Source organism: Rhododendron vialii, chromosome 4a (assembly GCF_030253575.1).
Source record: "Rhododendron vialii isolate Sample 1 chromosome 4a, ASM3025357v1".
In the NCBI taxonomy this organism is placed as follows: Eukaryota; Viridiplantae; Streptophyta; class Magnoliopsida; order Ericales; family Ericaceae; genus Rhododendron; species Rhododendron vialii.
The window spans coordinates 43,597,767-43,611,171 of record NC_080560.1 but is presented as its reverse complement, the minus strand read 5'-3'; the positions used below and the strand labels follow the sequence as shown (position 1 = coordinate 43,611,171).

Below are 13,405 nucleotides of genomic sequence, written 5' to 3'. Positions count from 1 at the left end.
TGGCGCGTTCACATGTTACAGCCACTATATATTAAGAGGATCAATTTCCTAATAGCGCAAAATAAAGATCCCGTCGTCAGTAATTCTAGGAATTTTTTCTGCGGAAATATGATAATGCTGCAGGTGAATGTACAAATGCAAGTAACAGAATGCGAAAGATTATTTAGGTTTCAAACTTGCAGGAGATGCTATTACAGATGTTGGTGATACTTGTGAAACAGCTAGCATTTGAACTCAAACCCTCCTACTCATCCCCGCTCAGAATCAATAACATAAAAACAGTACTTCTTGGTGATATCATTGTTGTTCTCGATCACCAAGTTTATAATAGATGGATGATTATAGAACATGTCCTCTTAATCTGTTCTCAATCGAATAAACTAAAGATGCAAGCTGTCCCTAATCCAGGGGAAAGAAGGAAATTTTCCTTAATGTTTTCATTTTTGTACAATTCAACGTTGTGTGTCTGTAGTTGTGGTTATAAGTATTCATGTGTGGATTTTATGAAATAATGTCAACCAATTAATAACACTGCAACTTAGGAAATTTTATTCTCAACGAGGATGTTCTGGTTTCGTGTTTTGCTGTAATCACCTGTCGCAAATATGCCAAGTAATTCCAAGGCCCAAGTCCTTATTGATGAGAAGACAATCTCACAAATACCTATCACTCGAGGTAATTTGCAACTCAAACTTTTTTCTTATAAAATCAAGGGATCAATCTCACAAACTCTCCTTATTCTTCACTCTTTCTCATTTCTCTTGCTTCTCATGATTTACAGTTTTCCCAGCTAAAATTGGATACTTTTAGGATCAAGTCCTTGTTGTGGCTAGAGAATCCCAGACAAACCCAGTGCTTGATACCGGCTTTGTATTCCACCTATGTCATTTCTTGACTACGCCATACCAGCCGAAGGAGGAGGAGTCAACTAAAGGTCAAACGTACTTGGCTCGGTCCCTAGCAGCTTACTCAAGGACAGTTGTTATGCTGTCCTCCATGCATCCATTAGGGGTTGGTTGGTGGAGAAATCAGCCATGAATTCAGTATACTTTCACGCGTTCAACAACCATAGACCCCATACAAGCACCTAAAATAGGACAAGTATTAACTCCTCTGAGGCAGCTTGGTTCTCGGTGAGTGTGTTTTTGGAAGGGGGCCAGTGGATCCCAACGTGTATTCCTTACACACTAGATTTATTTCCGTGAATATCATGCACATATCTTCATGTATTTGTTCCAAATTAAATTCAGTTGTAATCCAGTTAGCCATTATCTTCTGGTTGAGTTTTGTTAGTCGCTTTGTGAATACAGAGGGTTTCTTGTTCTGTAAGCTAATCAGAGAATGGAAAGAAAATATAGTTCTTCATCTTCTTCATTTCTCTTTAAGCTTTTCTTTATGGTATCCAAGAGGGAATGACCAGCATCTCTCTCAATTCTGGCTCATTTCTTCTCAATTGCAGTTTGGTAGTATAGATTTCGAAACAGTTCCTGTCGGACCAAAATTTAACATCCTCCAACATTCTTCTTCTCTTTTGCAGGTATAAGAAAGGGAACATTCCAATGAAAAAAAAAACCTTAAGAACACACAATACGGGGATAGGTTACACTCCTAGCATCATCCATCAATTGAATCTTGCTTAGTGAGCACATTTGTTGCTTGCCCTCGTGATGTGCTTCAAAAATCAGGGAAAAATTCCTTTTAAGTGGTGTTGCTGGTTATTTGCTTCTTAGATCAGTTTGAATACTCGTGATTCATAATCAGTAGGAGTTTGAGTCCATCCTTGAGTGCCCAACACTCTGCTTCAAGGCTGGATGTGATCCCGTGTTTGCCACAAAACCCCCCACAAGCCGATTCCCATTTGAGTCTCGACTGGTAACACATTTGAGCCTCGAACGATACCACACGCAAAAGCCTCATTTGCATTCGTGCTACCAGAGCCATCTACGTTAAGCTTCAGGGAACGAATTGGTGGTTGGGACTATCATACAGATTGGCTTGGTATTCTAAGCACAGGATGAAGAAGGTGACAATGAGTGGCCTTGAAGGATGCCACAAGACGGTTAGAACGTTTCAGTAACACACCAATGAAGATAATATTCAAGGAGCAAAGGAGATGCAGGAAGTGCTTAACGAAATCCAAAGAAGAGGGAACTTGAACAGGTAGAAACCTTGTGGCCAAAGCTCCATTCCAAACGATCAAAGGCCTTTTTAAGGTCACTATTGAGTGTCATATTGCCCATTCATATCCACACATAGTAATGCTTACCAGACGTAATGTAAAAACTAATCTCTAGACGTTCATAACAAATTCCTCATTATGCCTCAACAAGAACATCTCTGAAACAAAAGCATTGGTGCCATTTAATTCTCGCTCATGATAAGAAAAAGTAATTCTCGGTCATCTCACGGTTTTGAGAATAATGAAAGATCCCCGAAGAAGACATTAAGGAGATCAGATGCTCTAAGGAGATTCTATTCTATTACTATTTTCTAGTTGTGACTTCCAGATTCAAAATCTCACATTCATCGAACATGACAAATAAGTCATCATACAAACGAACTCACAAGAAATACTCATTGTACGGACATTAATACGTTTGGCCTTTACTGCACTAAAAGGCAGAGGTACACAACAATTTGTTATTAAGAGACAGAAGCATGAAAGCTCAAGACAACGCTGTTGCCCATTCAAAGCTGGATAGGAGTGGGTTTGTAGTCCACAACAAGGACTTTATCCAACACAGGTAGGAAAATGTTCGCAAATTCAACATGGGCAGGATGGGAAATGTACTCTGCAATGCCTTCTACGCTCTCAAAGGTTGATTCGAAAACATGCGTGAAACCTTGGTGCATGTTCTCAATGCTGACATCCTTTCCCCTGTTAGAAGATGAAAAAATGAAATTAAGAGGGTTGCAAATGGGGAGAACTTGGCTATCAATCACCAAATTTTTCATACTACATTATACTAAATGGGACAACTAACATCAACGATTTAAGTTCAACTCTCTCTAATTCACAGTAACCAGGGAACGTTCTTGCTGAATTTTGAACTTCCTTCGTGATTCACAAATGGCAAAGAAAGCTTGCTATAGGCGAGAGAAAGAAAAAATTACACAAAATACAGATAGTCCAATACCTATTTTCTGAAGCCATGTCGGAAACATCATCTTATGTAATGAACAGGTTTTTATTAAAGAAGTCCAAAACCTAGAGATACCGATGCATTCGCTCCGAAATTTTGAGTCCTGGGTTGCGCATATGACCAACCCAATAACATAGTTAGTTTGGCATATCGGTAGAGTTCAATCTAAGAACCAACTTAAAATCAGGTTGTCTGATGTGGTTTGTTAAGTTGTGGGTTTATATGTAATTAGTTGTAGTTTATATTTAATCTCTTATGTAAGTAGATTAGGAGATAAGGGTCTAATGTGTAAATTAATGTTTACATTTGTATAAGTATAACGTAATGAGAGAAAAACCCCAACTTTTTGGGTCTCAATTTCGGTGTCCACGTTTTCACATGGTATCAGAGCTACGATCTTGATCGAATGTCTCAAACAAACAAAACCCCTTACCTACTGACGATCTACGCTATGCCGACTGATCCGATTGATCTTCGCTGACTTCGTTTTCACTTCAGCAGCTCCTGTTACCTCTAGAACTACCGTAGGACATCCGACAGGTCTGGATCTTGCTCGTCGAATTGTTTCCGACCACGAATAGACTCGTCCAACGCCGTACAACCCTCGAACAGCCGGCTGTACAACTCGTTTCAACATTTCCGCCGCCGTACACCACTTTCCGATGCCTACGATCTACTGGGTAACCACGTAGGTGGTGTTTTTATCAAGCCTAGTAGTTTTTCATTCAGTTCCGACGCCGTATGACACTCGAACAAGCCTCCCAACGTTGTACTCTACTGGGTAACCATGAAAGTTTTTTTTATTATCAAGCCAGTAGGTTCTGAATGGTCTGTGGCTGTTTTTCTGTCCACGTAGGTACCATATAAGTATAAGGGGCAGAGTTGGTGATATCCATTTGGACTTGGTTGAGGTACACTTTCTGTTTTTTCTGGACTTTTAACTTACGGCATTTTTTTCGTAGTCTGTTATTGTTCTGTCGATATGTCGGGGGATTCCAAAAATGCTTCCGCTAGTACAAAGGATGAGAGTCGTGTAGGGACTCTGGATAACACTCATCTAGATATTTGTCATATTAAATTGGATGGTACCAATAATTTGGTTTGGTCTCGCACTTTTACTTTAGCCATCGAGGCCAAAGGAATGTCAGAGTTCATTGAGGGTTCTATTACTCCACCTGTTGAGGCTGTTGAACTTAAGAAATTTAAATCTTAGAAATCGTTGGTCATGACCTGTTTATTTAACTCCATGAAAGCTGATATTCGTCACACTTTCCTGCTTCTTGATACTCCACATCAGATTTGGACTACTGCAGCCCATACCTATTCGCAACAAGGTAATGATGCACAGTGTTTTGAGTTGAGGAAAAGACTCCGTACATTGGAACAAAATCATTGCTCCGTTGCTGTGTACTTTGCTGATCTGAGTGGAGCTTGGGGAGAATTTGATTATTATCAGGGCTATCAGGCTGTTTGTGCTGTGGATGCTGCTAATTGGCTAAAAAGGATGGAGAAAGAACGTGTTTATGACTTTCTTGCTGGCCTTGATTTGGAGCTTGATCTGATTAGAGTGCAGATATTGGGTCGTGTTCCGTTTCCATCATTGAGAGAGGCCTATTCTATTGTGCAGCAGGAGGAGAGTAGGAGAGGTGCTATGTTGCACCCTCCTATTTCTGATCGTTCTGCCTTGGTTGCTACTCCTCAGGGTCATTTTGGTTCTGATAGTGGGCTTATTCTCCAGCGTAACAAGTCTCAGTCTGGTACTAGTAGCGGGCCTCCCGATCGTGCGTCACTCTAGTGTGATTATTGCCACAATACCGGTCATACCAGGGATTTTTGTTGGAAGCTCCATGGCAAGCCTTCTCGTGGGCGCGGGGGTGGGCGCGGTGGCCATGGTCGTGGTCAGGTGCGTTCTCGGGCCCAAGCCCATGTTTCGGAGTCGCTCAGGCCTGATTCTGGGTTCAGTTCTGGGATTCAGGCGTCATCTGATCATGTTGGTGGTTTCTCTCAGGGGGAGATACAAACTCTCAGGCGCTTTCTGGCTCAGGCTGATTCTCCATCTACTATAGCTTCCTCTTCCACAGCAGCTCCCACTTCATCCTATTTTGCTCACACAGGTATCCCGGCTAGTGCATTTACTGCCTCTTCTGCTATTCCTTGGATGATAGATTCTGGTGCCTCAGATCATATGACTGGGTGTTCCTTTGTGTTTGATTCTTACTCTACTTGTTCTGGTAAGGATAAGGTTCGAATAGCAGATGAATCATTCTCTGCTATCTTAGGGAAAAGTTCCGTTCGCTATTCTCCCTCTATTTCTCTTTCTTCAGTTCTACATATTCCCAACTTTGCCACTAATCTCATGTCTGTTAGTAGCCTTACTCGTTCTGCAAATTGTTCCGTGACCTTTTTTCCTACTCATTGTGTCTTTCAGGAACTGGAGGTGATTGGCAGTGGTAAATCACATGGTGACCTTTATTTCTTGGAGTCTGCACCTCGTCCACCCAAGTCATGTGGTCTTGCTCTGCAAGCAGATATGGGTCCAGCTTTTACTATGTTACATCAGTGGCACCGTAGATTGGGTCATCCCTCCTTTGGAATTTTAGAGAAACTTTTTCCTAATTTAATAAAGCATTGTCCTAGAAGTCAATTTTTTTGTGAAGCTTGTGAGCTTGGTAAGCATAAACATTCATCTTATGCACCTATTAATAAACGGAGTGCGTCTCCTTTTACAGTTATCCATTCTGATGTTTGGGATCCTTCCCCTGTTACATCTCTTAAAGGTTTTAGATGGTTTGTCACTTTTATTGACTGTTATTCTCGTGTTACTTGGGTGTATTTACTTAAGTCAAAAAATGATGTCTTTTCTTGTTTTAAATCTTTTTATGCCATGATACGCACTCAATTTGATACGAATATTAAAATTCTCCGTAGTGACAATGGAACCGAGTATATCGATAGAAATTTTAGGGCATTTCTAGAAGAAAATGGCATTCTTTATCAGACGACTTGTGTTGACACTCCACAACAAAATGGAGTTGCTGAACGCAAGAATCGTCATCTTGCTGAGGTAACTCGCTCTCTTTTATTCACCATGAATGTTCCCAAATTTTTTTGGAGAGAGGCAATTTTGACTGCTACTTATCTTATCAACCGTATGTCATCTAGTGTTCTCCAATTCAAAACTCCTATTGAGTGTCTTCCTCATAGTTTTCGTGTCACCACTCTCCCACCGCGGGTGTTTGGTTGTGTGTGTTTTGTTCATACCCCTCATCCCTCTGGGGGTAAGTTAGGTCCTAAAGCCCATAAGTGTGTCTTTATTGGGTATTCTCCTACCCAGAAGAGCTATAAATGTTATGATCCTCACTCTAGAAAGTTTTATGTCTCTATGGATGTTACTTTTTGGGAAACAGTGTCCTTTTACTCTCCTTCCACTCCATCTCTTCAGGAGGAGCATCGGCAGAAAGAGATGGGGGAGGAAGAGATGTTTACCTCTTTTTATAATCATGGTGAGGGGCAGAGAAAACCGTTTAGAGAGGAACCAATATCTGCTGAAGGGGCAACTCATGACATTGGTGACAATATTGAGGAACTACCACAACGGCTGAAAGGGTCTAACTTAAAGACCTACATTAGACAGAAGAAAGGAAAGTCCTCATGTATTATACCACCTTGTCAATTACAATCCCCTGCTCCAGTTCCGAATTCCTCAGCTGACTTATCTGGTAATGAATCTTCTCCTATTGAACCTCCCTTTATTGAGTCTGATAATCTTCCTATTGCCCTTCGGAAAGGTGTTAGGTCATGTACTCAACATCCCATCTCTCAATGTCTTTTATGATCGTTTATCTCCTTTGTACCATGCCTTTGTTTCGTCTCTTTCTTCTATATGTATTCCACAGAATTGGCAAGATGCATTCATAATACCTAAGTGGAAAGGAGCTATGGTAGAAGAGATGACAACTTTGAAAAAGAATGGCACTTGGGAGTTAGTATCATTTCCTGAAGGAAAGAAATCAGTAAGATGCAAGTGGGTTTTCACTGTTAAGCAGAATGCTGATGGTACAGTCGAGAGACACAAGGCGAGACTTGTTGCCAAGGGTTTTACTCAAACCTATGGTATTGACTATGAGAAGACATTTGCACCAGTAGCAAAGATGAACACTGTGCGAGCTCTGCTTTCTTGTGCTGCCAACTTGAATTGGCCCCTTCATCAGTTTGATGTGAAAAATGCATTCCTCCATGATGAGTTAGAAGAGGAGGTGTATATGGACGTACCACCAGGTTTCTCTTCTTTTGAGGCTGAAGGGAAGGTGTGTAGATTGAAGAAGGCCTTATATAGGCTGAAACAATCACCTAGAGCGTGGTTTGGCAGATTTTCCAAGGCTATGTTGGAGTTTGGGTACAAACAGAGCAATGCAGATCATACTATGTTTATCAAGGGAGGCGCTGGTAAGATTGCTGTCCTTATTGTGTATGTTGATGATATAATAATGACAGGTAATGATGTGAATGAAATTCTTAATCTTAAATCTAGTCTGGCTCAAGAATTCGAGATTAAGGATTTGGGATCACTAAGATACTTTCTTGGCATGGAAGTGGTAAGGTCTAATAGATGTATTTTTATCTCCCAACGGAAGTATATACTTGATCTTTTGGAAGAAACAGGTATGTTGGGATGTAAACTTGCAAATTCTCCTATTGAGGCGAATCATCATCTTAGTGGCAATGTGGGGGAGTGCACTGACAAAGAGAGATATCAGCGACTTGTGGATCGATTGATATACTTAGCTCACACTCGACCAGATGTTACTTATGCAGTGAGCGTCGTTAGTCAGTTTATGCATGATCCTCGTGCTTCGCATCTGGATGCAGTTTATCGGATCTTGAGGTACCTCAAATCAGCTCCAGGAAAGGGAATTCTGTTCTCTAATCATGGTCACCTGCGATTGGAGACATTTACTGATGCTGACTGGGCTGGTTCTGTGGATGATAGACGTTCTACTTCTGGCTATTGTACTTTCATTGGGGGAAATTTGGTTACTTGGCGAAGTAAGAAGCAATCAGTGGTCGCCAGGTCTAGTGCAGAAGCTGAGTATAGAGCTATGGCTCATGGCGTTTGTGAGCTCCTGTGGCTCCAAACCGTGTTACGTGATTTGGGAATTACTGATAATGGTCCTATGAAACTCTACTGTGACAATAAAGCTGCTATCAACATTGCTCATAATCCTGTTCAACATGACAGAACGAAACATATAGAGATTGACAGGCACTTCATCAAGGAAAAGCTGAGCGCGGGTTTGATATGTATGCCTTTTGTGAAATTTGAAGATCAACTGGCTGACATATTCACAAAAGGGCTTGGTAGCAAGAGTTTCCACCCCATCGTGTTCAAGTTGGGCTTGATTGATATTTTCGCACCAACTTGAGGGGGAGTGTTAAGTTGTGGGTTTATAAGTAATTAGTTGTAATTTATATTTAATCTCTTATGTAAGTAGATTAGGAGATAAGGGTCTAATGTGTAAATTAATGTTTACATTTGTATAAGTATAACGTAATGAGAGAAAAACCCTAACTTTTTGGGTCTCAATTTCGGTGTCCACGTTTTCACATGGTTGTAGGATTTTAGAAGGCAACAAGGCTATGAATCAGCAACAATAGGCTTCTGACAGAAAAAAAAAAAAAATCCCAAGTATGGACTATGGATAAGCTACATTATATGAATCATTTCCAATAACGTTATTTGACAGGGATTCAAGATACCTATTTCCGACTACCATTACTTACAAAGACAGAGGCCAGGGCCTTAATGAACATCCATTCATAGACTGACTGCTCTGGAATAGGCTCTCTGTCTCTCACGTCTCTCCCTCTTCATGTCACCTCATTCTCTCAGTTTCAGATTCTCGGGCACACAACAAGAATGTTATCGTCGTCAAAATGCATGGCACAAACAGCCACTCAAACACTTCTATTCTTATATATGTGTTGCACACCGAGTTTTTGATGCCTAAAACTAGTTTTGTTATCCACATTTATAGAAACATAGATGAATCCACCCAATTTCAGAGCATCAACTAGCAAAATACCACATATGGAACAAGGAACGCAGCTGCTGCCACTATCACTCCTCTTCATCAGCATTTAGAGCAATGACAATCTTCTATTGGGTTGGTAACGACCATAATTGGGGAATAAACTAATAAAACAACAGGAAGATGTGAATGCCATGGAGGTAGGCTCTGATTCAGAAGCTACTTGAAGCTCTCTAAGTCACGCAAATGAGAGATACTGATGACTGTTAGATCACAAAACAGGGAAAACCAACAAATTAAGAAGATACTACTTATCATTCCAGTACAATATAAAAATTCAACTTGATAGACTCAAGCTCTCCAGGGCAACCAAATTGGGAGAGATACGCGTGAGTGTTAGACGCACAACACTAGAAAACAAGAAGGGATTCATTTTTGTTCTATTCAGATATATTGAACTGATCAGAGATTCAGAATGAATAGGCTCATCAAACAAACAGGAAAAGGTGAACTACGTGGGCATAGGTCAAACAGGAAAAAGTTAACATGATAATCACTGCCTTAAAGCTCTTGGTATCCCTTGCCATTAGTACAGTAAATCACTGTGTCACTTGGAATTTTATACCCCTCAATAGCTTGGTTAAGGTTACTGGTGGCTTTGACAAGTAATTCCGTGGTAGCTTGTATGAAGATGACGTTAATCATCAATGAACTATTTTTTGTGGCCATTATGGTATAATGTTGCCTGATGCTTCCGGGTTATATTTTATTCTAATTAGAATTGCTGCTCTGATTTCTGGCCTGCGTTTGCCATGAGACCCTTGAAGAGAGGTGCTATCTAGAGATGGCATACAGGCACTGTCAAGGGCACTAGAGATGGATTGTGACTGCATTTTTTTTTTTTTTGATAAGTAAATAATTATATATAAAAAGGGACTGCATTTTTTTGGACACTGGTTGAGCTTTATTTCCTATTTCATGCCAACATCCTTGGTTTTACTACCTTTTGAGCTTTGTTTATCTGCGAGCTTGTTGTTTTGCCTAGCCTCCCGGGTTGCAACAGATAATCTACTTGAGCTAGGTACACAAATTGTTCAAGCCTGTGGCTTGAGCGTCAGTTCCTCAAGCTTTGTCAATTGACCTTTATTTTTCATATCTTTACCCTTGGGTACTAAAATTTCAATCACCAAGAAAAACAATGAAAGCTTAACCTTATCCAGCCCCCAAAACTGTTTTTTCCTTAACGACCATATCAAGTTTTCAACTGCTATAATAAATTCCACAGATATACAAACCCATCTTTGAAATAGAGTGCTAACATTATTTTCCCGTACATCATAACTCAATCCATTACAGTTGTTTTCAATCTAATTAGTGTGAAGGATAACCTTCCAGTTCAAAACTTCAAACAACTCATTAAACTACAATTACAACAGATTAACGTGCCAACTTCATAGTACGGTATGATTAGAACAAAATCCACCAAAAAAAATCTCCCATTGAGAGATACCCACTAAACTTAGATCCAAAAACGTGAAAACCACAAGGAAAACAAGTAAGATTCATGGGTTCGATAAGATGTACGAGTAGGGAGAGGGTACCAGTGGAAAGCCTTCATCGGTTCGATGAGATGTACGAGTTTGGCGTAGCCATTGATGAGTTGGTCGATCTGGTCTTGTGGGATTCCATCTTTGAACTTGGCTAGCAATATGTGCTTCACCACTCCCTGGGATTTGGCCGCATCCATTGCGCTCTCTCTCTCTCTCTCTCCCCTTAGATTGGTGAGGATTTGGACTAGTGAGTGGTGACTTTATGGGCGAAGATGGACGGGCTCGGTTAAATTTTCTGGAGTTCAATCACACGGTCTACTAGCAACGAAGACATTTAAAATCGGAGCATAGTTCCATTTAAAAGTTCTGTTGAATTGCCTTTGTAATAGTTAGATAACATCTGAAAGATTTTTAAGCAGAGATCTTAGGAAAAAACAAAACTCTCAATTATGAGTTATGCTCCGTTTTCGAATAAGTATCTATTTTTTGAATTAAATGTTATATGTTGTGAGAGAATAGTGATTGCTCGTGCCTTCTAACACGTTCTGAACACAGTCAATTTAAATGAATTCTTCTCTCTACTGTTGGCCGCCCCACCAACCAAACTGACATTTTCTAGAAGTATTAGTTTCCAAATATGTTTAAACAGAGTTCATCTAATCAGCTACATAAAATAACAATGGCACACATCAATTCAATTCAACATTAAAGAATATTTAAAAATAACACATTTTCTATAAGATGAGCTCTCATATTTAATTTGATGATTTTTTTTGTTCTTATAAACCTTCTTTAAACGAATAAAATCAACTTAAAAGGGGAAAAAACTAAAAGATAATCAATTGAAAATGAAAGTGTATATATTACCCTACAACAGGTCAATTCATAATTGAAGATTAGAAAATGTCTTCGTAGGTATAGGTTTATATATAAGGAAACATTTATTGATCGAACAGTTAGGATCAACATATAAAGGTGATCCGATGGTTGCAGAGGACTATGGGTTTGTATGCTTAGACAAAAATCGCTCTATTTTTATAATATAGACTAGTAATTGCCCAATACTTTCCAAACATCGTCTAAATGAAGTATCAAACCCCACTTTTTCGTAGGTTTTTTTGTGTGGATACAACGGTTCTTTTTTATGCCATCTCACATGAGCTAAGTCCCGAATATGCGTATGGTCCCACCTTATCCGAGAGAGGCATTACAAATAACCGTGAATTAGAAAAAATTCCCTTCTCCCAACAAAATCTACTTCTCAAAAATTTGAAACTGACCTAGAAAAATAGAAAATCAAAATAGTTCCAAGATTACATATAATCAAGTAAGGAGTAGAGTTTGAAACTCTGTCTACCCAAAAGGCTCCAACGAAAACCTGCAATCTTTAATCTCAGACAGATCATGAAATTCAAATCATTTAATCAACAGCTCAAGTAGTATTGAACAACAATTTTATTATATTACCAATTAGTTAAAAAGAAAAAGAATCTGACGTGAAGAATTTTTTTTTTTAACACAGCCATTTCATTTCATAACAAAGCATAAAGGCAATATAGATTTCATCAAAAAATACAAGAATGAACCAAAACTACTAAGACTTCGACACAGGCACCCCCTGCAGAAGTAAGACCGGCGAAATCACCAAAAAAGAACCAATCTAGGTCAGATAGAAGAGAATCCCAAACAGAACGAACTCTCAGTTCAAACCCGAGAAAACACCTATGAAATCTGGACCTCGAAAACAGCCAACGGCGCGAGGCCAGAAGCGTACGGAGCAAGATCGAGACCACAATCAACCCACCATCATCGAACTAATCCTCAATAGGCTCCGGAATTATTCGCCCACCACCTCTTCCACACCAGATTTGGGGAAACAACCAAACTGGTACTAGACCGGACTGATTTGGGGGAAACCCAAAATAGCCGTAGAAAGCCAACGGGAACTACCAGAAAAAAAAAACAAAGAAAAGAAACGAAACGCAGAAAACCCCTAAACCCAACCGCTCATCTTATTACCTCACCTCAAGTCCAATGCCTTCAGATCTAGAAAGGAAGGAAGAAAACTAGCCTGAGGAACCATCATCTGTCGGCGCCGCCGACTCCGAGGAGACCTCGCCGTTCAACAAACCCTTGCCCGAAATCTGGGGAACCTGGAAGCATGAAGGTGAGAGAAGAAAGAGGTGAGGAGGGACGAGGGGGAAGAGGAGGAGGGGAGGGAGGTGAGGCGGCCTCCCTCCCAAACCTCAGATGTGAAAAAGATTTCTAGAGAGATGTGGGACTTTCTCTCTCTAGGGTCATTTGGTGTGAATTACTATAATGAGCTGCTCATATTCAATCGAAGAATTTCTATTAGCCGCAAAGAATTACTCATAGCCGCGAAGAATTACTTATGGCCGCAAAATATTACTCCTGGCTATGAAAAATTACTCCTGGCCGCAAAGAATTACTCATGGTCGTGGAAAATTGCTCCTAGCCACTACGAATTACTCTTGACCGCATCGAATTGCACTTGGCCGCAAAGAATTGCGAGACCATAAAGTAATTTGATGCGGCCAAGAGTAAATCGTAGCGGCCAAGAGCAATACGATACGGCCAAGAACAATTCAATGCGGCCAAGAGTAAATCGTAGCAGCCAAGAGCAATACAATGCGGCCAAGAGCAATTCAATGCAGCCAAGTGC

General features: G+C 40.2%; 1 protein-coding gene across 1 annotated transcript; it reads right to left on the bottom strand.

Annotated features, from left to right (window-relative positions):
* Positions 1 to 2,497: 2,497 nt before the first annotated feature.
* LOC131322769 (stress-response A/B barrel domain-containing protein HS1) lies at positions 2,498 to 11,144 on the bottom strand. Its single transcript, XM_058354227.1, has 2 exons — positions 10,774 to 11,144; positions 2,498 to 2,878 (listed from the first exon to the last, which is right to left on the bottom strand). The coding sequence occupies exons 1-2, from the start codon at positions 10,917 to 10,919 to the stop codon at positions 2,689 to 2,691; spliced, it is 336 nt and encodes a 111-aa protein (XP_058210210.1). The 5' UTR covers positions 10,920 to 11,144; the 3' UTR covers positions 2,498 to 2,688.
* Between the last annotated feature and the right edge of the window lie 2,261 nt (positions 11,145 to 13,405).